The sequence below is a fragment of the Aegilops tauschii genome, chromosome 2 (assembly GCF_002575655.3).
Source record: "Aegilops tauschii subsp. strangulata cultivar AL8/78 chromosome 2, Aet v6.0, whole genome shotgun sequence".
Taxonomy (NCBI): domain Eukaryota; kingdom Viridiplantae; phylum Streptophyta; class Magnoliopsida; order Poales; family Poaceae; genus Aegilops; species Aegilops tauschii.
In genome coordinates, this window is record NC_053036.3 from 500,250,022 (window position 1) to 500,276,632 (window position 26,611).

Genomic DNA, 26,611 nt, shown 5'->3' on the forward strand with positions numbered 1-26,611 from the left:
GATACATATAAACGTCACAAAATGCCCGTTCGCACAGAAAGTGGTGGTTAAAAAAAATCTACTAATCAAAAATAAAAAAACCACGTTAAAAAACACCACATTCGCATACAACCACCCAATCGGAGTGGTTCCATCGCTACAAGCCCACGATCAGAGACGCAACACCAACCCACGATCTGCACAAACCGCATCGTCAGCGAGATCGTGCAGTTCATCCGATGCGGCCATCCCACCCCGCGCCCTCCACTTAAATTTAGACCCCTGCCATAGGCCTTCTCATCCACAACAACACAAGTATCCATTGCGCTGCCACCAAATCGCTCCATCACATCCATCTCCGGGCAAAACACCAAGCCCCTACTACCGGCCATGGCGTTCGCCGACGAGTACAAGGACGTGGAGGCCCACGGCAACACCAAGTTGCACGTCATCCACACCAACGACAAGAAGCAGGTGGCGACAACCCTCGCGCAGTACGAGCGCCACCTCAGCCTCAAGCGCCACAAGATCGTCGGCATTGATCTCGAGTACAACAACGAGCCTAAAGCGACGCAGAAACCCGCCCTCTGCAAACTCTCCATCGCCAAGAAACACCCGGTGCTGCCCTTCCAACTGAGCGCCGCTGAAAGGTGCACCGTCTTCGACAACTTCCTCGCCGACCCCAGGTACACCTTTGCAGGCTTCTCCATCGACGGCGACAAAAAAAGGCTAGAGCGCGTCAATCTGGAGGTCGCCAACTTTGTCGACATCCAGAAGGAGTGGAGGGTGCCCGAGGCAACCAAGGAGTTGGACTCCCTTGGAGACGTCTCCGGCATGCTCATCGACGACTACTACAACAACATGAAGAAGAAGATCACCGACGACGAGCACAAGCACTGGGCCACCCTGCCTCTGTCCATGAGGCACATCGAGTACGCGGCAAAGGACGCCTACGCAGCATACGAGATATGGAACTGCATCACCCTCACCCAGGACGGGCTTCGCCGTGCAAAGCTGGAGAAGGAGGAGCCCCCCAAGAAGCGCGCCAGGAGCAGCTGGGGATGGGGAGACGCTGACTGGTGAAGAAGAAGATGGTGCCGGCCAAAGAGCAACCAATGCCAGCGTCGTTTTAGAATTATCATCAAATTTGCTATGTTGTTTGCTTATGTATCGTTAGTTTGCTTGTGATCATTTGCTTTTGCTGAACTTAGTTTGCTTGCCATGCAGAATCACTTGTAATGATGTGAACTTTTATTATGTTAGATTGCTTTCTGTTGAAATTAGTTTGCTCATGATGAACTTGTCGTACAGGATGCCTGTGATAATTTGTTTTCTGTTGTTTGCTTATGAATCATTAGATTCGAGCAGTGTGCAAAACGAAAATAAGATGCAGTGTGCAAATAGGATGCATGCAGTGCAAGTTGTGTACCAATGCAGTACATACTCTGTCGAATTAAGTTTACACATACGCAACAAAGCAGTGAACACCCCTAAATTTGATAAAAAAGAATACATAAGAGCAAAAACACAAAAAGAAAAAAATGCGACCTGTATATGTAGTGCGGAAATATATGAACGTGCAGTACACAAACATAATCAATGCAGTATGATGTATGTTTACTAAGCAGTGCACTCCCCTACATTGGAAAAAAGATTACATAAGAGCAAAAACATGAAAACAAAAAATGAGAACTGTACATGTACTACGGAATGCATGCGCATGCAGTACAGAACTCTGATCAGTGCAGTGCACAGATGGTTTACAAAGCAGTGCACGCCCCTACATTGAAAAAAAGTAGTGTGGAAATATATGAACATGCAGTACAGGAACATAATCAATGCAGTACAGGTATGTTTACTAAGCAGTGCACTCCCCTACATTGGAAAAAAGATTACGTAAGAGAAAAAACATGAAAACAAAAAATGAGAACTGTGCATGTAGTACGGACTGCGTGCACATGCAGTACAGAACTCTGATTAGTGCAGTGCACCGATGGTTTACAAAGCAGTGCACGCCCCCCCTACATTGAAAAAAACAATAGAAAAAAATTGACCACCCAGGTGTAGCCGGCCCCAGCCAGTCTCGTAGTAGGTCTGCGCCCACAGCAGGCGAGTCGTTCTGAGCCACAATGCGTGGGGCCGGGCGCACATGGGCCCACAGGTCAGAGAGCATAGAGTAGCGAGCGCCGTGTATAAGCGCCCAAATAAGTAACAAGAGGAGTTCGATACGGCTGCCTCGCCAGCGCTTATAAACAGGTTGGGCGCGCCTTCCGCGGGTGAGGTGGGACTAAACAATAGGCCGCACACAACGCACCGGGAACCAGCCGTGCTCACAGGCCGACTTGGGCCCAAATGCGTCTTCACTCCCCGAACACAGCCCAACAAGGCCCACTAAGAAAAAACAATAACTTCAAAAAATAAAACATCAAAGAAAAATTAGAAAACATTTTTTAAATGAATAACAACAACAAAAGAAAAATGTGCGTGGGCACTGCCAGAAACTACAGTTCGTTATTAATAAATAAAACGCGGAAAGCCCGAAGTAAAAGTACAAATGGAGTCCGCGACGCCAAACAATGCAGTTATCCACGTGGAAGCACGAAAAAAAATCTGAAATGCAGTTCTCCTTCTACTGCATTGCAGTCTCGCTAAAATGAAGAATGCAGCCCTGTTACTTAAGCAAAGCAGTCCGCTATAAAATAAAGAACTGCATGAAAGAACTCCATCAAGAAACTAAATGTGCGTACATCTGTATCAATCCTAATCCGATATAATTCAGTGCATGAAGAATAAATTTCACTTCCATGCCGTACACTACGTGGACGTACGCAGTTATGTTCTGATATAAAAGAAGTGCACTTAATAGGAAAATTCACCGAAAACACAATCATCACATTTTCTGACAGTTGCGTGCATACCTGAACAAGTCACGAAAAAAGAGGACACGACATTCCGGATTTCCAACGCACTAACAGAGCCTCCTCATAGCAGAACCTCTGTGTAGTTGCCACGTAACTAAAAACAGAGCCCCACCATGCTACCACCCCGCTCCACCTCTCCCACATCCTGTCAAGGAGAGCACAGGAGAGCAGAGGAGAAAACACAACCCCAAAAAAACCCATTGCTTCTTCTTCTCCAAACTTCCTTTCACCAACCTCTTCTCTCCAGAACAAACACGAGAGAGCAGAGGAGAGTCATGGCGGATGCGCCTCTTTACAAGCAGCGCCGCAGGTACACCAGGGAGCTCCACGACTACGACCTCCACGGCAACCACAAGCTCCACGCCGTTTGCACAAGCAAGGGTGAAGACGTGGACGAGATGATGTCCACGCTCAGGAGGAAGCTCGGCGGAATGCCCGTCAAACTAGTCGGCGTTGATGTCGAGTACACACACTACGTGAAGCCACAGCGGGCAGCAGTGCTCCAGTTATGCATAGAAAAAGAATGCCTTGTCTACCACATCTCTGCAGCTAAAGACAGATCAGAATATAACTATCAATCTGTACTATTGATTGTCAATATTGATTTTAAATTTTCTTCACTGCAATCGCCACTATTTAAACTTTGGTTTTCATTTTTGAAAAGCATGGCATATGAATTCATTGACAGTTTTCATCTGGCTCCATGTATGTCACTCATGTGCTCGATTCTTGAATTATATGATCTAGTAATACACGCAGTTTTATTTTGTTTTACCAAATACAAACTATTTGACTGAATAATAGAAAACTGCAACATTACTATACAAAACATGTATGAAATTCAGTTCAAGAATACAATCATGCACAAAACATGCATTGTTTATGCAATATATTATCATATTACTAGTTATGATGAACAAAGTATTAGCAACTACTCAATGTAAAAGATTTAGATATTCATATTGCAGTTCAGTTTCAGACAAAACAAAAAACATTGGTACTCCTAAGAAAATAAACTATATTCACTCTATACAAACATCTTGCAGTCCAATGGAACTAGACAAATTCCTCATGAATGGTGAGTACACCTTCGTCGGATTCGCCATTGCAGGAGACAAAAGCAAGCTGAAGCTATCTGTTTTGGAGATCTACTCTGACAACTACATTGATATTCAGGTGGAATGGAGAGACCCATACAATAAAAAGAAGTTTGACTCTTTGGCTGATGTTGCCGGCAGGATGATAGACATTCACTACAATGACATAAAAAAATAACCGCAAGGAGGACCATACTCTGTCGGGATTCTGCCCACTACCAGAAAAGCTTATCAAGTATGCAGCAATAGATGCGTTCGCAACATATGAGTCATGGAGAATCATCTACGATGTCATCATGGGACTGGACAGGGCAAAAAGAGACAAAGAAGCAAAGCAGAAGAAGAACAAGGCTGTAATCCAATACAGCAACTAGAAATAATTCAGGGCTATGTTTTAGTTTCACTTTACTTTAGTCGTTGTGTTGTTCTTTGTATCATGTATGCAAGCTTTTGATTATGTCCATTGCTTCATATCGAACATTTCTTTTGTAAAAACAATGTCGTTTTAGAATTATCATTAAATTTTATTTATGTTGTTTGCTTATGTGTCACAGTTTGCTTCTGATAAATTGCTTTCGCTGAAATTACTTTGTGTTAGAACAAGTATCCAGAAAACTTTGAAAAAATTAATGTGTGATACCAAAACGTGAATACAGTTCACATAAGAAAAATAACACAGTTCACAGAGTGTATACATGAAGTGCAGTACATGCACAAATGCAGAACAAAGGGGCTGCAGCAACTTTCGTTCAGTGCAGTACTCAACATTGGTGCAAGCAGTAGAAATGACATCATTTGTACTACCACAAAATATATATACTCCAAAAGAAAAAAATGCTTCAGATAAGGGAAAAATTGACCACCCAGCTACAACAAGGCCTCAGCCAGTCCCGTAATAGGTCTCTAAAAAATGCGTGCAGTTCTCCAAAGTCTTACAAGGAAGTTCAATATATGTGTGCATGAAGTGCGGTACATGCTCAAAATGAACCACAAGAGAAGCACTTTCGTGCAGTGCACAACACAGAATTAGTGCACCTAATGCAGTACTTAAATGTAAGTCCTGCAGTCCGTGGCGTTGGCATAACCAGTCACAACTTTGGCACAAAGAAGGATGCACGCAGTGCAAAATGTGTACACGTGTAGCACAGGACTATGACGAATGTAGTGCATATAGAAGCAACAAAGCAGTGCACACCCGTACACTAGAAAAAATGATACGTAAGAGGGAAAAACAATAAATAAATATGCTACCCATGCAGTGCACAAAAATGTAGCGCAAACATGTGTACTACACAACCCCAGAGCCACACCCCTAAGATAGACAGGGAGGCGACGGGGTGTGACGGACTCGCCTGCTCCGGCTCGTTCCAGGCTCGGCCTCGCAGGGGGGGTGGGGAGGGGAGGTCACGACCCCCTCCCACCCCCCTGCTCGGCCTCGCGCTAACGCACGCAGTGCGCTTGGTTGACAGGCGCAGTGCGGACATTCTGTTTTTCCAACAATAGGACGCACGCAACCCCAGAGCCACACCCCTAAGATAGACAGGGAGGCGACGGGGTGTCACGGACTCGCCTGCGCATGCGGCGCCGCGGCACGCCGCGTCGCCGCCTGCTCCGGCTCGTTCCAGGCTCGGCCTCGCATGGGGGTTGGGGAGGGGGGTCACGACCCCCCCCCCACCCCCCTGCTCGGCCTCGCGCTAACGCACGCAGTGCGCTTGGTTGACAGGCGCAGTGCGGACATTCTGTTTTTCCAACAATAGGACGCACGCAACCCCAGAGCCACACCCCTAAGATAGACAGGGAGGCGACGGGGTGTGACGGACTTGCCTGCGCATGCGGCGCCGCGGCACGCCGCGTCGCTGCCTGCTCCGGCTCGTTCCAGGCTCGGTCTTGTAGGGGGGTGGGGAGGGGGCAGGCGAGTGCGGACATTCTGTTTTTCCAACAATAGGACGCACGCAACCCCAGAGCCACACCCCCTAAGATATACAAGGAGACGACGGAGTGTGACGGACTCGCCTGCGCATGCGGCGCCGCGGCACACCGCGTCGCCGCCTGCTCCGGCTCGTTCCAGGCTCGGCCTCGCAGGGGGGTGGGGAGGGGGGTCACGACGCCCCCCCTCCCACCACCCTGCTCAGCCTCGCGCTAACGCACGTAGTGCGCTTGCTTGACAGGCGCAATGCGGACATTCTATTTTTCCAACAATAGGACGCACGCAACCCCAGAGCCACACCCCTAAGATAGACAGGGAGGCGACGGGGTGTGACGGACTCGCCTGCGCATGTGGCGCCGCGACACGCCGCGTCGCCGCCTGCTCCGGCTCGTTCCAGGCTCGGCCTCGCAGGGGATGGGGAGGGGGTCACGACCCCCCCCTCCCACCCCCCTGCTCGGCCTCGCGCTAACGCACGTAGTGCGCTTGGTTGACAGGCGCAGTGCGAACATTCTGTTTTCTCAACAATAGGACGCACGCAACCCGAGAGCCACACCCCCTAAGATAGACAGGGAGGCGACGGGGTGTGACGGACTCGCCTGCGCATGCGGTGCCGTGGCACGCCACGTCGCCGCCTGCTCCGGCTCGTTCTAGGCTCGGCCTCGCAGGGGGTGGGGAGGAGGGGTCACGACCCCCCTCCCACCCCCCCTGCTCGGCCTCGCGCTAACGCACGCAGTGCGGTTGGTTGACAGGCGCAGTGCGGACATTCTGTTTTTCCAACAATAGGACGCACGCAACCCCAGAGCCACACCCCTAAGATAGATAGGGAGGCGACGGGGTGTGACGGACTCGTCTACGCATGCGGCGCTGCAGCACGCCGCGTCGCCGCCTGCTCCGGCTCGTTCCAGGCTCGGCCTCGCAGGGGGGTGGGGAGGGGGGTCACGACCCCCCTCCCACCCCCCTGCTCGGCCTCACGCTAACGTACGCGGTGCGGTAAGTATAGGGAATACAAAGAGCAAATACAAATCTATAAACTACCAAAAAATGGGGGGGGGCAACCCCCCCCCCCCATACGTTACAATAAAAACAATAAAAAAATAACCAACTGAAGGACGCATCTTTAGGCAAAAGCAGTGCACTTGGTTAGGCAAAAAGCAGTGCAGTATCTTAAAGCAACGCAGTTCCAGGATAGACACATGAATGCAGGGTCTGCGGCAAAAAAATGCAGCAAAAAACAGGTGCAGCATAAACTTGTAGACAAATGCAGTCCTTTTTGTTGGACGAAGAAGTTCGGCATCACATGCAATGCAGTTTATGCGACACATAAGATACATATAAGCGTGACAAAAATGTCAGTTCACACAGAACGTCTAAGTTCAACAAAAATAAAAATATACACATATATATACTATATGAATTATTTATATAAAATACACATACAGATACATATTCGTCCATAAAAACACTGCTCCAAAAAAGCAGACGAAAAATGACAACAACAGAAAAACGAAAGTCTTTTCATACATTATATACCTTAGACACCACACAGTACACAACATGAACCCCTAGTTCTTGTCCATACACAGGGTTTTTACCAAGTAGATTGTTACTGCGTCTGCGATTGCGATAGGGAAGTAAGCCCGAGGTCCGCAATCAGTTCTCGTAGCTCAAGCGGCATGCCTTCATAACACAACATGTTCGAAGGATTGAACAGCAGCTGGAACATGTACTCCGCCTTCCAATCTTCAACAGCAGGCTGAAAAAAGAAAAATTAAAAAAATGCAGACAGTGATTAAATAAAAGGTTGTCATAAAGAACAAAAAGTGAAAAAGTAAAATAATAATAAAAAGTAACAAGAAAAAGAAGAAAACAGAGAAGGTGCTACGTCGATTTTGATAATTTTCTCAACTAGACGTTGGCCGTCATACAACTATGTCACCCTCAGAACATAGATTCCGCACTCGTTTGCTCCCTGCGCTGGCACGACCGGGTAAAAGGGCTTCTCTGCCAATTTAACCCAGTCAGGGTGGTTCTTAGATTTATACACTTTTTCACCATAAATCGCCTTCAGCAACTGAGTCATCCTCCTCATCTGGCAAAAAAAAAAGGAAGCACAATGTAAAAATAACACACACCATAGATCAAATTACTATTCATACGAACCGAAAAATACAAAAATTGTTCTCAACGTCTAGACAGTCCCTCTTTTAAATGCACGTGAGGTCATTTCCTTTTATCTCCTTTTTTACAAGGATTATGGGGGGCCTGAGAAAAATGCAGTTCTGTCATGCACATGTTGCAGTGCACTACATAAACAAGTGTGGTTCTATGTGCGCTAACATTGCATGCGCAGTTTATAAAAAAATGCAGTAGGCGAAACACAAAAAAGCTCTGCACTTGGTAAGAAAAAATGACATACCACTTCAATGCAATCTGAGTGGTAATCAGTCCTGCGCCACTTTGTCGTGACATCAGGATGGCCAGTGTACTTCCTAGTGTCATGGATATCAAACGTCTGGAGATGCTGGTTCATCGTGTATAAGGAATAATGATCATCCTTGGAGCGCGGCATCATAATCTGTTCACATAAAAAAACAAAAAATGAAATGAAAAGTTATTTCGACACGTAGCACTAGGACCACTGTTATAAAAAATAAATATAAAAAGAAATGCAACAAACCAGAAAAATAAATGACAGGAAACAATGAACTTACCAGTTTTGCATCCAACAGGTTTACGTCGTCACTCACAAAAACCTTGAACTGGTTAACTGCATCTTGTAAAACAAACGTGTTATGCACAACTGGCAACACAGGGTTTCCTTCATCATCTCTTGTCACAAAGGTTTCCATCTGAAGAACATACTGCAAAGAAAAAAGAACAAAAAAAGGAAATGAAAAAAGGAATAAACAATGCATTCAGGCATGGACATAAAAAACCAGTACAATAGAAAAAAATGACAGCACACGTTTACCGTGATAAATAAGGGTGAAAGTAGCACATGTTCACCAGAATGATAAACTAAACCCATTTCAGGGTCTTGCTTCCAGTACTTAATGACAAAATCCATGAGATACGAATCCATTAAAGCTCCTTTGCCAAATGTATTATATATATAGTCAACATTGTAAGTATCAAGATCACCAAAAGGACTATGCACCATAAAGAACGCATTCCTGCAGTAAACATACAGATATGGGATCAATAAAATTAAAATTAAAAACAAAACACACAAAAAGGATTAAGCACACACACATTAAACTTACTCGTGGTATTTGGTTACAAAATATTTGCTCAGAACATGATCCTTTATTTTCCTCGCCTCATCAATATATTTGAACCTCGGAGGCTTCAATTTCCATATGGAGCATCTCAAGTTAAAAGCCCTCTCACCTGCCCTCTTGTTCGAAAATATTTCAACGTCATCTTCAGGAGGGCGATTAATTGCTGCACTCCTAGCCCTAGTGGCGCGAGGACACGGCGTAACAAAATCATCATCATCAACATCAAATACATCGCGTGGAGAGCTAGGTCGAGAAACACTTCCACCATCAGGTCCAGACGCCACAACTGTGTTCAAACCATCTCTAGCCAAAGAATTATCTGGAGAGATTTCAATGACACAATCCTCCATAACCACCTCAGAACCCTGGGACTCAAACAGTGACGTACAGCCTTCATGAAGCCCCCCATCAAAACCTAAAACCGTGTAGAAAAAACATGGAAACACTCAGCACAAAATATAAAACCTAAAAACATGTAATACAGCTCATTAAAATAAAAAAATGCAGTTCACTAAAGAATAGAATGCAGCACAATTGTCTACAACAACGCAGTCCACTTGTCTACAACAATGCAGAACAAAAAAGGTATACAACAATGCAGCCCACTTGTACACAACAATGCAGCCCACCTATGAAGAACAATGTAGCTCACTTGCCCAAAAAATAAAATGCATCTCACTAACACAACAAAAAAAATATGCACATCAATTCTAAATCACGAACTTAACTAGACAAACTAGTAAAAAAAGCCCGTAAGAGCCGGAAGTAAGCAATACAAAATAAATAAATAAATAAATAAAGGAAGGATAAAGAAGTTCACTAAAACAACCTTTATCTCCAAAAATTAAAAGTGATGTTAAATCAAGGGAACACTTTCTCGATGTGAGCCAACTATAGAGCATGGCCTTTCTGATGTAGCCAATGTGCTCCACCCCAAACTGAGCAACTCGAACACCATCGCAAGTATGCAAGAATTGAAACATATAGAATCCACAATCATGCCTGCAATAAAAGAATAAAAAACATCAGTTTCACAAATATGAAATAAAAAAACTTGAGCAGTATGGATAAGAGGGGCTGTACGGAACACACCCATTTGGCTGCATTGGGACAATGACATGTTTCAACACAAATCCATCAAGTGTAGGAGGATTTAGCGGCTCATCAGAACTTGAGCTTCCTTCTTTCCATGCACGCTTGATATTTTTAACCATCCTCCTAAAAACCCTGATCGCATCAGCGCTGCCAGGTTTATTGAGCGAGTCAAGAAATTCAAACCGCCTTTCTTTCACATTTAATGCAACTACACAATAATGACCAACGCCATCCCTCATATCTGGCGGATCAAAAGTTGCAAAAAGGACATGTTCAAAGGATGAAAAAATAAATAAAAGTACTATAAGAAGAAGAAACATAACACTATAAAAACAAACACGCAAAAATATAGTATTCGACACATAAAAACGTTACTCACCGTATCCTTTTTATCAACACGCTCCTCGGCTTTTGAAGTTCCTGCCTACAGTACCACCATTCCAAATATTTGTCTGCCAATACAAAACCAAAAATCAAATAGTGCTCAAGAAAACATGTCGTCGCACGAAATCAGAAAATAAAATCAAAAAAATAAAACAAAAACTTCTGCATTCTTACACAAATATGGTACAGGACAACCATTGTCGGAGATCCCTTAAACTTATCTACCAGCAAAGAAACCCCAAGATCTACAAGTCTTGTAGTGAGCATCCCTTTATCCCAAAAGGATTGACCAACTTCGCCAATGGTAATATCACCCAACTCAGTCTTAAAAGCAATCATGTCCCTGAATTTTTCATGAAAAACTGAAACATAATATACTAAAAAAATAACAACAAAGAAAAAGGGCTGAAAACCAAAATTAGAAAATACATATGAACAAAACAATTTCTAAAAAAACCATACTTCTTCTTCTTGTCCTTCCGAACCCTCGTAACAGAAGCGTACAACTCATTGTATCTTTTCAGGAGAGCTGGATCAATGCTCGACGGTGTCACAACAGGAAGTTCGTCATCTGTAATAAAAAAGATGAAGTTCACTTATCCAAATAATGAAGTTCAAATATTAAGCCAAGGAAATTCTGCTAGCTATTTTGAAAATCATAAACGAAAGATCAAGTTTCACTTATCATTAAACATCTAATACGAATATCATAGTAATTAAACAAAAATGAAATGAGAAAAACTTCAACTGTACTGTTCAAAACAAAACTCTTGCCTTCAGTTGTTGTTCTTCAGAGCTGGCCAATACATTTTCTTTGATAGGTTGCGACGAATCCAACACAACATCACTAGACTGCCCTTCTGCAGCAACATCAGCATTATCTGGATTTACAACAGTCTGGTCAACCGCAACGTCCTTAGATACTTCAGCTGCATGAGGCTCCACTCTCGGTACTTCAGGGACATCGTTGGCCGCTAGACAAACACGGGAAGCAACAACACTAACAGCAGGGACGACATTCTCCAGCGGCTTTTCAATGCCAAAATCAGAATCTTCATGCCGGCTCGGGGAAACAGCATCATGGGATTCTTGAGCTACAGATGGGTCTGAACAGTCGACGGCAACCGATGCAGAAGCACCAACACTGCCACCACCATCAACAGCACAACCGCCCTGATTCAGATCAACGTGAACTTCCACGTTTTCTTCTCCAGGCTGTGGAAAGATTAAAAACACACAATAACACAAAACTGAGTGTGGGGATAATTAACACAACAAACAACTGCAACCCACGTGTATCAAAACAACTACAACTTCAACACACATATACGTAAAAAAAGAACTGCAGTTCACTTTGTCAAACGCTGCAGTTCAGTTATGTTAAATACTGAAGCTCACTTATGTAATGGACCACGCATGCGAAATTAAATGCAATTCACTTGTGTCAAAGACTGAAGCTCACACATATAAAACTATTGCAGCTAACATATGTAGATGAAAATGCATATGACTGAGCATAACACCGCACATCAAGTTTATAACAACAACAACAAAATTAGATTACAACACACTAACAGAACAAGTAATACAACTATACCTTATCAGCTACAACATCCGGAGGGGACGATGCATCACCCAAGACCTCATCCTTCCCAGATCCATCGTAGGACTCTTTGTGCACATCACAAGCAGCAACACCAGTCTATGGGCATAGAACAAACCAAAAAGAAAATAAGATGGTTATGACAAAAAAATCAACTATGCACAAGCAGTACACACTTTACAACCGTGAAGTACACAAAAAATACAATAAAAATGGAAATGAACAAATGCAAGTTTAAGAAGAGGGACACGTGACAGAACAGACATGGCAGAAGTACTTGTACCTGACCAATTCCATCGTCCCTAGTTCCATGGACACCAGAAGATTCCACTCCAGCCTATCACAAAAAACAAAAAAAGTGAGGAGCAGTCCACATAATACACAAAAGAGGTTCAAAGCAACAAAAAACCTAGAACATACATTATCAGCGCCAACCCCAGCGTCCTGGCGGTTCATTTCATCCAAAATATGCCCAGCATCCTTCTCATACCGACCGCATTTTTCCTCCTGTGTATGTCTCAATTGAGCATAGGAAGACCGAACATTCGTCACTGCAATCTTCAGGCTTTCAATCACGCCACAATCAAAATTGTGAGCAGCAACAATATCTTCATCTCGTGGGCCATGGCCAACAGGGAAAAAACCAGCAACTGTCCTCAACCTCACCAGAGGTTGGCAAATCTTCAGTCAACTTCAAAACCTTCACAAGAGGCTCATCAATCTCCTCGCGTTTTTTGCCGCCAACAAATCTCTGTTTAGAAGAGCTTCTATTATGAAACATCTATCGAGCCATGAAACCACGAGTACGCGGCACCTCATCATCACGGGCAGGAAGCTGGCTACATATAGGCTCATAAAACCTAGCAAGAGTGCTAGGTCCCGCATCAGAGCTGCCGCATACAACTGCAACAGGACGGTTGTACACAATATCACCTGGCACCTTCCACTGTAAAAAAAAGACAAGAGGCAAAGACAAGTACACATGTGAGTACTAGAAAAGTTCAGATTTATAATGGCTGCACCTTTTTAAAAAAACTGATATTAAAAACTCAGATGCACTAACCGGCAGCTTCCCAAATTTGTAAGTTTCCAAGTAAATATTTCCCTTCACAAGCACATCCTCATTGTATAACATCATCAGGTCTTTGGTCGTCAGGTATGACGCACGTGGCGTCAACGTGTGCATGAATGAAAATTTGCGAAGCTTCAAGCAGTCAAGATACATAATCAGGGGGACAATGGCACAACCCTCTGCACAATTCTTCTTGCTGCCTTCTGTTTGCCACCTCACCACAGCTGCCTGCAACTCATCAACAACAAGCTGACAAAAGTCCATCTGAGCCATAGCCGCATAATCCATGTTCTCTACCATTGCAGCAACTCTACCCAAACGAACTGCAGGCCCGGGGCACAACAAACTCTGGTAGAGTATCAGGAAGAACACCTTCACAGCAAGGTCAACGGTCACATGATCATCTTCCTCCACCAACGCCTTCAACTTCTCAAGCAAGTCCTTGGCACCTATACTTTTTGAATGGTCAAAGCCAAGCTCATCCTTGAGGGCACTCAACGAGTCATCATGGCCGCTGGCAGCAGCCATGGGTGCAGTGTGACGTCCCATGGGTAAATCAAAAATGTGATCAACTGCATCACGATTGATTCGAAGAACCCTGCCATTCCCAAAGTCCATTATCGTGGTGGCAGGGTCAATCACTCCCATCAGATAGCACATAAGAATGCGCGACACATTTTTCTTTACTGTCAGTTCAAAGACAACACCAAATCCAGCATCCCGAACACGACTACAGTGTGCTCCTTCAACAAGGCATCAGCCTTGCAAACAGTGGGAAGCGACAAACGTACGGTCTTGTTAAATCGAGAATCATCTCCCTCGGCATCATCTTCAGCTGCATTGCTCTTACTAGACTTCTTCCTCTGTGTAAAGGGAAATGTAATCCACATTAGACGACTAGCCATAAAAAAGAGACAGAGAAAACACAGATAGAATAACAATGAAGAAAACAAATGCAGTCCACTTCAACAAACCTTTGGAACAACATCCACCTCCTCGCCAGAGTCACCACAAAAATCTTCATCGACATCGTCACGGGCACGCTTGGGTACTCTTAGATGAACCATAGTCTTTGCGTCTACCACTATGAACATCCCTCACAAAATCAGCAAGCACAAAGTCGTCATCATCAGAGTTGGGACCTTCAGTGACATGTAGTCGCTTGCACTGAGGATCATCCATTCCACCAGCTTCAGCAGTTCTCTTGCCAAGATTCTTGTTCATGCCAGCAACACATGGACTTCACCGAGGTGTACCACCTTCCTCAGCAACAGTACTCAGCTTCTTCTTCTGCAAAGAAGGCTTCTTCACCTTGGCAAATTTGGCACCCTTGGCACCATCTGCAGCTCTCCTCTTCTTCTCCTTCTCCGCAAACTCTTTTGAGTCACTTTCAAACCTCAACTTCTTCTTGCTTTGCTTCAACTCATATTCACGAAGCTGTTCCGAGACCATCCAATCATGTGTAACTTCCTCTGTACCATCAACAGACTGCGACTGTGTCTCAGACAAAACGGGACGTCTCTGGTCAAAGCTCACACCAACATTACCCTCTGCAAAATAATGGTCAATCAATTGAGTAACCTCCTCAAACCCAGGCGCCCCAGCATGGAAAATAGACACTGCGTCAAAATGTAGTTTGACTATGGTCGTTAAAAAGTGCACAAAAAGAACAAATGCATTACACTTAGACATATGAAATGCAGTGCTCCAACCATAAGCTAAAAAAATGAATGCATTGCACAAAAAACTTGAATAAAACAACAATGCAGTTCACACATACATATAGTGGAGTTCACATATAGAAAATAAAATACAGTTCTACATACACTAACTTCATGTTTCTTCCCAACAAAATGCCGGACTATATACAACAAGGCAACACCAATTGGTACAACATCAAAGTAACCAGCATACACAAAATAAACAAATCAATCATATCGGCGAATTCAATTGATGTCCTCCCTCCACACCATGATCCTTACCACCAGGACAACGAGACCCAATTGGCATATCATTATGAGAACCACAATCACCTCCTTGATTAAAAAAGAACCAGAAACAGAAATTACAAAACATCACGTGACAAAATAAGGCAAACGAACGCTGACAACTAACAGAGCATAAACCAATATGCAGGATGATTTAGGAAACTAGATAAACATCAAACAAAATAAACAAAAAGCCTAAAATAAGCACTCCACATACCCTGAATTCCTCCTCCCACTCTGCTCGGCGAAGACATGGCGTTTGCCTGCAGCACAACGACGAAGTGACAGATTTAAGCAACAAAATTGGCAAAAATCTCACGAAACCCTAGATCCACCTTGCTACACAAGAGTATCGACTCCAAAATCGAGATAAAATTGGCTGCCTACGAAAAAATTACACAAGCAAAAACAGCAACAGCAACTACGAGAATAACAAAACAAGACGAGCGGACGATCAAGACCGAGAACAAGCAAAACGTACCACAAAAAAGGTGCGGCGCAGGCGGCGGCGGCGATGACGGGGAGGGGGGAGGGTGCGGCGACGGCAACGGACAGGAAAGGGCTGCGGGAGCGCAGCGGCCAGGGCTCGCGGAGCGGTCGACGCGGAATGCAGGAATAAGAACCTCTTGAGGGCGGCGGTTCCTCGGGCGACGGCGGTTGCTGCGGGCGACGGCGGTTTTTCTCGAGGGAGGAACTACAAGAGAGGAGAGGGGAGTGTTCTCGGTCTCTCTCCCTGTCAGTGGAGCGGTGGGATCGCCTGGAACGGACATGTAGGAGGCCCACGTGTGGCAAAAGGCAACATAAAACGGGCTGGCCCAAAAACGGCCCGGCTAAAATAAGAAAGACCACATCAAAACGCACATGATGTAGTTCTATATGAAGAACAATGAAGTTCCGTCTGTAAAACAAAAATAAAATAAACGCAGTTCGTAAAAAAAGTTAAAATAAAAAAAACGCATGTTAAGAAAACGCATCCGAAAAGAAAAAGTCTACATTCAAATAAGTGCCACACAAAAAAAGCCCCCCCAACACCCCCCCCCCTTACCCCTCCCGTACAGGGACTGCAGTAAGTACAGGCAAAAAAAGTTGTGTACCAATGCAGTACAGACTCTGTCAAATGAAGTGTACACATACCCAACAAAGCAGTGCACGCCCCTAAATTTGGAAAAACGAATAGATAAGAGAAAAACACAAAAAGAAAAATGCGATCTGTATATGCAGTGCGGAAATATATGAACATGCAGTAAAGGAACATAATCAATGCAGTACAAGTATGTTTACTAAGCAGTGCACTCTCCTACATTGGAAAAAAGATTACATAAGAGCAAAAACATGAAAACAAAAAATGAGAACTATGCATGTAGTACGGACTGCGTGCACATGCAGTACAGAAAACTGACAAGTGCAGTGCACAGATGGTTTACAAAGCAGTGCACGCCCCTACATTGAAAAAAACAATAGAAAAAAAATTGACCACCACAGGTGCATCCGGCCCCAGCCAGTCTCATAGTAGGTCTGCGCCCACAGCAGGCGAGTCATTCTGAGCCACAATGCGTGGGGCCGGGCGCACATGGGCCCACAAGTGAGAGAGCATAGAGTAGCGAGCGTCGTGTATAAGCGCCCAAATAAGTAACCAGAGGAGTTCGATACGGCTGTCTCGCCAGCGCTTATAAACAGGTCGGGCGCGCCTTCCGCGGGCGAGGTGGAACTAAACATTAGGCCGCACACAACGCACAGGGAACCAGCCGTGCTCACAGGCCGACTTGGGCCCAATGCGTCTTCACTCCACGAACACAGGTCCAACAAGGCCCACTAAGAAAAAACAATAACTTCAAAAAAATGGGGGGCAACCCCCCCCCTTACCCCTCCCGTACAGGGACTGCAGTAAGTACAGGCAAAAAAATTGATGTAGTGCGCAGCACTAGAAAGATGCAGTGCATTTAGCTACACGAAGCAGTATGGTTTAGCAAATCCAGTTCTGGATTACCTACATGAATAAATACACGGTATAGAACACATCGAAAAACTCGTAAAATTTCAGAATACATTGTACTTTATTCAGGGGCTCCAGCAAGGACAAGCAAAAAATACTGTGAAGTAAGCACCTCTACACAACATGCAGTTCTCCGTTGTACACGATGCAGTGCGGAACTCTAACCAATGCAGTTTCGTTATCACGTAGGATACATATAAACGTCACAAAATGCCCGTTCGCACAGAAAGTGGTGGTTAAAAAAATCTACTGATCAAAAATAAAAAAACCACGTTAAAAAATACCACGTTCGCATACAACCACCCAATCGGAGTGGTTCCATCGCCACAAGCCCACGATCACAGACGCAACACCAACCCACGATCTGCACAAACCGCATCGTCAGCGAGCTCGTGCAGTTCATCCGATGCGGCCATCCCACCCCGCGCCCTCCCCTTAAATTCAGACCCCTGCCATAGGCCTTCTCATCCACAACAACACAAGTATCCATTGCGCTGCCACCAAATCGCTCCATCACAACCATCTCCACGCAAAACACCAAGCCCCTACTACCGGCCATGGCGTTCGCCGACGAGTACAAGGACGTGGAGGCCAACGGCAACACCAAGTTGCACGTCATCCACACCAACGACAAGAAGCAGGTGGCGACCACCCTCGCGCAGTACGAGCGCCACCTCAGCCTCAAGCGCCACAAGATCGTCGGCATTGATCTCGAGTACAACAACGAGCCTGAAGCGACGCAGAAACCCGCCCTCTGCAAACTCTCCATCGGCAAGAAACACTTGGTGCTGCTCTTCCAACTGAGCGCCGCTGAAAGGTGCACCGTCTTCGACAACTTCCTCGCCGACCCCAGGTACACCTTTGCAGGCTTCTCCATCGACGGCGACAAAAAAAGGCTAGAGCGCGTCAATCTGGAGGTCGCCAACTTCGTCGACATCCAGAAGGAGTGGAGGGTGCCCGAGGCAACCAAGGAGTTGGACTCCCTTAGAGACGTCTCTGGCATGCTCATCGACAACTACTACAACAACATGAAGAAGAAGATCACCGACGACGAGCACAAGCGTTGGGCCACCCTGCCTCTGTCCAGGAGGCACATCGAGTACGCGGCAAAGGACACCTACGCAGCGTACGAGATATGGAACCGCATCACCCTCAGCCAGGACAGGCTTCGCCGTGCAAAGCTGGAGAAGGAGGAGCCCCCCAAGAAGCGCGCCAGGAGCAGCTGGGGATGGAGAGACGCTGACTGGTGAAGAAGAAGATGGTGCCGGCCAAAGAGCAACCAATGCCAGCGTCGTTTTAGAATTATCATCAAATTTTCTTTATGTTGTTTGCTTATGTATCGTTAGTTTGCTTGTGATCATTTGCTTTTGCTGAACTTAGTTTGCTTGCCATGCAGAATCGCTTGTAATGATGTGAACTTTGATTATGTTAGATTGCTTTCTATTGAAATTAGTTTGATCATGATGAACTTGTCGTACAGAATACTTGTGATAATTTGTTTTCTGTTGTTTGCTCATGAATCATTAGATTCGAGCAGTGTGCAAAAAGGACGCATGCAGTGCAAGTTGTGTACCAATGCAGTACAGACTCTGTCAAATGAAGTTTACACATACCCAACAAAGCAGTGCACGCCCCTAAATTTGGAAAAACGAATAGATAAGAGAAACCCACAAAAAGAAAAATGTGATTTGTATATGTAGTGCGGAAATATATGAACGTGCAGTACAGGAACATAATCAATGCAATACAAGTATGTTTACTAAGCATGCACTCCCCTACATTGGAAAAAAGATTACATAAGAGCAAAAACATGAAAACAAAAAATGAGCACTGTGCATGTAGTACGGACTGCGTGCACATGCAGTACAGAAAACTGATAAGTGCAGTGCAAAGATGGTTTACAAAGTAGTGCACGCCCCTCCATTGAAAAAAACAATAAAAAAATTGACAACCCAGGTGTAGCCGGCCCCAGCCAGTCTCGTAGTAGGTCTGCGCCCACAGCAGGCGAGTCATTCTGAGCCACAATGCGTGGGGTCGGGCGCACATGGGCCCACAGGTCAGATTGCATAGAGTAGCGAGCGCCGTGTATAAGCGCCCAAATAAGTAACAAGAGGAGTTCGATACGGCTGCCTCGCCAGCGCTTATAAACAGATCGGGCGCGCCTTCCGCGGGCGAGGTGAGACTAAACATTAGGCCGCACACAACACACCGGGAACCAGCTGTGCTCACAGGCCGACTTGGGCCCAATGCGTCTTCACTCCACGAACACAGGTCCAACAAGGCCCACTAAGAAAAAACAATAACTTCAAAAAAATGGCTGCAGTAAGTACAGGCAAAAAAATTGATGCAGTACGCAGCACTAGAAAGATGCAGTGCATTTAGCTACACGAACACAGGCCCAACACACAAAAAGAGAGGCCACTGAATTTTTTTTAAAATAATCCCACGTACCATACACAAACGCAGGCCCAACCACGCGTTCCGCGGTTCGTCTTGATATGACAATGCAGTTCGCTATTTTCAGGTATGCAGTCCTCTTACTACTCAAATGCATTCGCGCACACTGAATCAGAACCAATCCGCCACCTAACACCAACCACAAACATTTATTACTTCCGTTGGTCAATTGGTTGCATAAAAACATATCCATTCGTGCTCCAGACTAACACAACGCCTCCCCCATTCCTCTTTTTCTTCAAATCGTAGATCTAGGGTTCATCCCATGCCCAGCTCTTCTATAGAATTCCACTGAACCGCCATGGACTGTAAGTGCGGATGTTTGTAAAGGATGGCGCCGGTAGCGGACACATGTGTGTACGCAGAAGGTCAAGAGCTCACCAACACCGAGTGGCGCAACATGCTCGGGTGCCTGATGATACCCAACAGGGGGTTTCAGCCGCCATTTCTTCATCGCCTCACAACCAAAGATCTACAGGAAAGTTGGGTATGTTTTTCCCCTCACAATTTTGGACATAATCTACCTGCAAATCCACATCTGAATATATAGTTCAATCAATTTGTTCAGTAGTGTCAACAAAATACAAAACATAATTTGTATTGTTGTTCAGATTTGTTAGCTATTAAGCCTAGATGCTTCCACCTATTTTTCTTCAGTACCACAACACACGAACAAAAAAGAGGGTTAGTAGATCAGTATTGCAGTTCTCTTAACATGCTAGCGAAGTACACTGTAAATGACCTTGCAGTACAAACATGTTACAGTATAATATATATCCTAGTAAAACTAGAGGTCAATTATGTATATAAGTTTGTTCATACATTGCAACTACTTTATAAAAAATAGTCGGTGCCAAGGGCGAGGGACGAAGAGAACCATTTTCCTGCTCGTTGAACCAGGCGGACCGTTAGGCAAAGTTCTCGTCCATCGGTGGCTACCGGAATATCATCAACAATAGTAACAAGGTCTTGCTGACAGAATTGTACACCGAGGTGTTCACATAAGCAGGAGAATATTACTGCTTAGATCATATAGATCACAAGAAACGTTAAACCAACCAATGTAAAGGAAAATATGATTATCAGATTAAACAGAACAATGGAAAGAAAATGTGTTTAAACACATATTTCAGGGGTATATCCTTTCCAAGGACAAACAGAACATGATATCCATGACAGGATACAAAGTAGAAAACCAATTAGGTAAGGGGGGAATCTCATGATATTAGCCATACAACGGTGTTTGGATAATTGATAAAGAAAATTTAGCATGGTGCTTCAAATGTTCTTATTGAAGATCGGAGTACCACAGACATGCTTCGAGATAGCATTGACATGGTCTTCAAGCAAAGGTCGGACTTTGGATACACAAAGGATCCCTCAGGATAAACTTATTAAACAAGGCATTCAATTTCCTCATGGAAAAATGGTTAACCTTGTTAAAACGGAAACTATAACACTAGGTCCTTCAGCCAGGTGTGCTAGGAATGACATCACCTTACCGGGTCATAAAAGACCAATGTTATAACTCTTGGAAATATGTTCCAACCATCATATCTGACCGAGATTCAGTTCTGATTGGGGTCAGGATACCTGAGAAGAAAAAGGTGCGACACATATTGACAGAAGACATTGTAAGATTCTCAGGAAATGAACTATGGAAGCGAGTTCCAAAACAAGATTTCATCGGTAAACCAAGGAGAGGATGAGGAGGTGGTTGATGAACTCAGCGACAATTCATCAAGATTTCCAAAGGATGGATTTCCACAATTAAATATTGAACGAAAATGCACCTAGAAATATGGACCAAGTAGGACGATCAAAGTTAGAATGGTGATTCGATAACGAAACTATTGGCCATTCACTTCAAAACAATAGGGTTGCTAGAGATATCAAATTCCCACAACAGAGTTCACTCAACACGGGGGGCCAAGAAAAGAATGGTGATGGCGAGAAGCATCACTGTAACAAGAATTTCTTAAGAGGTGGTGAAATTCTCACGACATTCTTGACATAAAAGATGGTAATACTTCAAGGTAGAACATAACATAAGTCGGATAACAAGGAACTCAAGGTATAACACAAAACAAGAACAAGTTTTGTGTTGGAGGAAATGCAAGAATGTTGTCGATGTTAACACCAATCATCGAGGAGAAAGGATGGTATTTCCCATCGTGAATTCGATTCACACTTGGAAGAAGGCATATCATTGTTGATGATGATCACGACACATTTGTCGAGAGATTCCATTAAGATGTAATCGATCGGTGATGACATCAAGTCAAGGGAATGGTGAAGCAAAAGGCTATTATAACCATAGATAAGACGTCATCTCAGAATTTAGAGTTGTCTCTCAAGACAAACAATATGATGGTGAAAGTTTGATGTAAGCTTAGAGCACTGTCGGGATTGTGTCCCGAGGATGAGGGACATAGGTAGAATGGTCAAGCAGTCAACCTGACGATGAAGATGTAGTCAATCAGCTGGGAATGACACGATCGAGTACAAACTCGTAAGAAATGAAGATTACTAAGAGTTGTTGAATCACAGTGCGGACTCGATTCAGTTATCGGTGTCCTTGAGTGTTTAAAGACTTAGAGCCCGTGAAAAAATTGGAATCAGCGAGAATGTAGTACTTGATGGAGAACTCATAAGAAGCTATGCAGTTCCGTGATAATCTTGAGATACCATGGTGTAATACTCGGCGAAAGATCAAAGTAAAGGTTGGACTGGTGTATTGATCCACAGAAGACAAATACTCACTTTGCCTGAGAAATGGTATCAAAGAAGAACAATATGGTCGGAAAGCACGATTGCAAAAGACCAAATCCCAGATATAAGATGAAATTATATCAAGCGGATAATTATTGCTACGAGAAGCTTCCATGACAAGATCTACATCGTGTCCATGGGCATGAACTCAAAGTTCAAGGTCGACTCCCACTTCTTCAATGTATAACCTTCCATTCACCTCTCGTTTTTTAAATGACATTAGTTGTTGAAAGTTTTACCTGGTGCAATACCAGATAAGTATGACCCGTGAAATCTTTCGGGTTCACACAGAATAGTGAAGGTGTTGGTTCAACCCAACAGGGCCTCTTAGAACATATACCATGAACTTTAGGATCAATTTAACACATGCTCGAAGCAGAGCATGGTTGACAAAAAGCATAGGATATAGCTTGCCAAAGGCAAAAGACACAATTTACCAAAAGCATTATGTATCAGGGGAGAAACTCTCAAGGTTATTGGATATGAAGGACACTGTCGGATAATAACCAAGCAATTGGTCTTGCGGACCACAAGGAATCTGATGTGAGTATCGGTACTCAATCAGAAGGAAAGAGAATGCAAAGGCATCAGATTATAGAAACAACTGACTAATTCAAAGCTCAAATGCAAATGAATTATGATTTCCAATCAAGGGATCAAAACCAAACGCTCTGATTAAGAATGGATAAGTTGAATGGACTTAGGGGTACATTCGACGTCAACTTGATTGGTCGAGGACCAGCTCATGTTCAAAATGACGTCTGAGTCGGAAGGATGAATTCTAGGATCTGATTGAGGATTGCGAGCATTCGCAAATTATCGAATCAAGTGACTCGAAATGATAAAGGCAAAGGACATCCATGAATATTGCTAGTCATTTGGAATTAACCAAAATGCAGGCAGACAAGCATTTCAAGAGCCATAGGCTAATGAGGATTCTCGAAAGATCGGATAGTATTTCAAAGAATTTTGTGAAACACATGAACAACTGGGGATGAGCGGATACTCGGTAAGAGCGACAATTATCCGTAGGGGTATTCAGGTGGCAAAGAATTGCAAGGCACAAGGTATTCTCGGAACAATAGAGAGAATTTCGATGTATCTTGTAATAACAAGATCAACTGGGGATGAATGTATGAACGACAAATGTAGGTAGTTATCCATAAGGACACATCGGTGATAGGTAATTGTAAAAGCGATGGCACATAGTCTCAAGAGAACATCGTAGGGTGTCTTCGGAATCTTCTGGTGAAACAAGCGATCGTTCGGACCGAGGGGCTCTCCGGGAGAAAGTATTTACGAGAACCTAGAGTTGGAGTTAGTAAAATTGTTTAACCCGAATAGAAGAGATGTCAGAGTCCCAGAGTATAGGTCGAGGAATAAAAGATCCTACTACCACCCAATGGCGACGTGGGCCCGTAAGCCGCACAGCCATGTTAGTAAAAGTTTTGCAATAACTAGACTCAACTTCGGCCAAAGAGCGTGGAAGGGGGATTCCTACATGCAGTCGGCTCTGATACCAACTTGTGACGCCCCCGATTCAATCGTACACTATCATGCACGCAAACATGTATGATCAAGATCAGGGACTCACGGGAAGATAGCACAACACAACTCTAAAACATAAATAAGTCATACAAGCATCATAATACAAGCCAGGGGCCTCGAGGGCTCGAATACAAGTGCTCGATCATAGACGAGTCAGGGGAAGCAACAATATCTGAGTACAGACATAAGTTAAACAAGTTTGCCTTAAGAAGGCTAGCACAAACTGGGATACAGATCGAAAGAGGCGCAGGCCTCCTGCCTGGGATCCTCCTAACTACTCTTGGTCGTCGCCAGCGGGCTGCACGTAGTAGTAGGCACCTCCGGTGTAGTAGGAGTCGTCATCGATGGTGGCGTCTGGCTCCTGGGCTCCAGCATCTGGTTGCGACAACCAGGTAGAAAGGAAAGGGAGAAAAGAGGGAGAAAAGCAACCGTGAGTACTCATCCAAAGTACTCGCAAGCAAGGAGCTACACTACATATGCATGGGTATATGTGTAAAGGGAAAGTTCGGTGGACTGAACTGCAGAATGCCAGAATAAGAGGGGGATAGCTAATCTTGTCGAAGACTACGCTTCTGGCAACCTCCATCTTGCAGCATGTAGAAGAGAGTAGATGGTAAGTTCACCAAGTAGCATCGCATAGCATAAACCTACCCGGCGATCCCCTCCTCATCGCCCTGTTAGAGAGCGATCACCGGGTTATATCTGGCACTTGGAAGGGTGTGTTTTATTAAGTATCCGGTTCTAGTTGTCATAAGGTCAAGGTACAACTACGGGTCATCCTTTTACTGAGGGACATGGCTACTCGAATAGATAAACTTCCCTGCAGGGGTGCACCACATAACCCAACACGCACGATCCCATTTGGCCGGACACACTTTTCTGGGTCATGCCCGGCCGCGGAAGATCAACACATCGCAGCCCTACCTAGGCACAACAGAGAGGTCAGCACGCCGGTCTAAATCCTATGCGCGCAGGGGTCTGGGCCCATTGCACACCTGCATGTTGCGTACGCGGCCGGAGAGAAGACCTAGCAACCTCCATTTCAAAGGAAGTCACGTTACGCGGTCCAACCCGGCGCGCGCCGCTCAGTCGCTGACGTCACGAAGGCTTCGGCTGATACCACGACGTCGAGTGCCCATATCTTTCCCACGTAGTTGGTTAGTGCGTATAGACCAAATGGCCAGACTCAGATCAAATACCAAGATCTCGTTAAGCGTGTTAATTGATGTAACCGCGGACACTAACCAGGGCCAGGCCCACCTCTCACCTAGGCGGTCTCAACCTGCCTTGTCGCTCCGCCACAAAGATCCACCCATAGGGCCGTCGGGACAAAGGTCCTTTCAGCCCCCAATCCGTGAATCACTCGCGGGTGCTCCATGAGCCGACCCGACTTTAGTCACCACATGTATCATGTATAAAGTATATAGTATATACCCGTGATCACCTCCCGAGTGATCACGGACCGATAGTATAGCACAGCAGACGGACAAGAATGTAGGGCCACAGATGGAAAACTAGCATCCTATACTAAGCATGTAGGATTGCAGGTAAAGGTAACAACAGTAGTAGCAAGGGCAGGCTATGCATCAGGATAGGATTAACGGAAAGCAGTAACATGCTATACTACTCTAATGCAAGCAGTATAGAGAAGAATAGGCGATATCTGGTGATCAAGGGGGGGCTTGCCTGGAAGCACTGTTGCACAGGAAGAAGGGTCGTCAACAGCATAGTCGGATGGGGCACCAGCAGCGGCGTCGGTCTCGTAGTCTACCGGAGAGAATAGGGGGAAGAAACAATGAGTACAATGCAAACAGATGCATAACGATGCATGACAAAGCAAACAGCGGTGTTAGGTGTGCCCTAACGCGGTAAGAGGTGATACCGGCAAAGGGGGGAAACATCCGGGAAAGTATTCCCGGTGTTTCGCGTTTTCGGACAGATGAACTAGAGGGGGAAAGTTGTGTGTTTGCTATGCTAGGGGTGTGTGGCGGACGAACGGACTGCATATCCGGATTCGTCTCGTCGTTCTCAGCAACTTTCATGTAGAAAGTATTTTCATCTGAGCTACGGTTTATTTTATATGATTTTCAAAAGTTTTAAATCATTTTTAGAATTTATTTAATTAATTTAATTCCACATTATCCAGAACAGTGCATGCTGACATCGTCACGACATCAGCATGACGTCAGCAGTCAACAGAGGTGTTGACTGGGTCGCTGACGTGTGGGTCCCACTGGTCATAGACTGTTTAGTTAGCAGTTTAATTAGACAGAGTTAATTAGGTTAACTATCTAATTAGATAATTTAAACAGAATTAATTAAGATATTTTTTAGTTAATTAATTGATTAATTAATATTTAATTTTATTTATTTATTTAATTTTGTTTCTTTTTCTTATTAAAACGCTCTAGGCTCTGGGCCCCATTTGTCATGGGTACACGGGACACGGCCCAGTTGTCAAAGGCCCCTGTGGCCTTAGCGGGCACGGGGCGCC

The 26,611-nt window shown here is 44.7% G+C and overlaps 3 protein-coding genes across 3 annotated transcripts; all 3 read left to right on the forward strand.

The window, feature by feature from the left end:
- Positions 1–369: 369 nt before the first annotated feature.
- Positions 370–1,062, forward strand: LOC141041170 (uncharacterized). Its single transcript, XM_073507286.1, has one exon. It carries the CDS (start codon positions 370–372, stop codon positions 1,060–1,062), a length of 693 nt encoding a protein of 230 aa, XP_073363387.1.
- A 2,113-nt stretch (positions 1,063–3,175) lies between these two features.
- On the forward strand, positions 3,176–4,371 carry LOC141041171 (uncharacterized). Its single transcript, XM_073507287.1, has 4 exons — positions 3,176–3,481; positions 3,589–3,605; positions 3,947–4,076; positions 4,183–4,371. Exons 1-4 carry the CDS (start codon positions 3,176–3,178, stop codon positions 4,369–4,371), a joined length of 642 nt encoding a protein of 213 aa, XP_073363388.1.
- A 13,526-nt stretch (positions 4,372–17,897) lies between these two features.
- On the forward strand, positions 17,898–18,590 carry LOC141041172 (uncharacterized). The gene has a single exon (XM_073507288.1). It carries the CDS (start codon positions 17,898–17,900, stop codon positions 18,588–18,590), a length of 693 nt encoding a protein of 230 aa, XP_073363389.1.
- Positions 18,591–26,611: the final 8,021 nt, after the last annotated feature.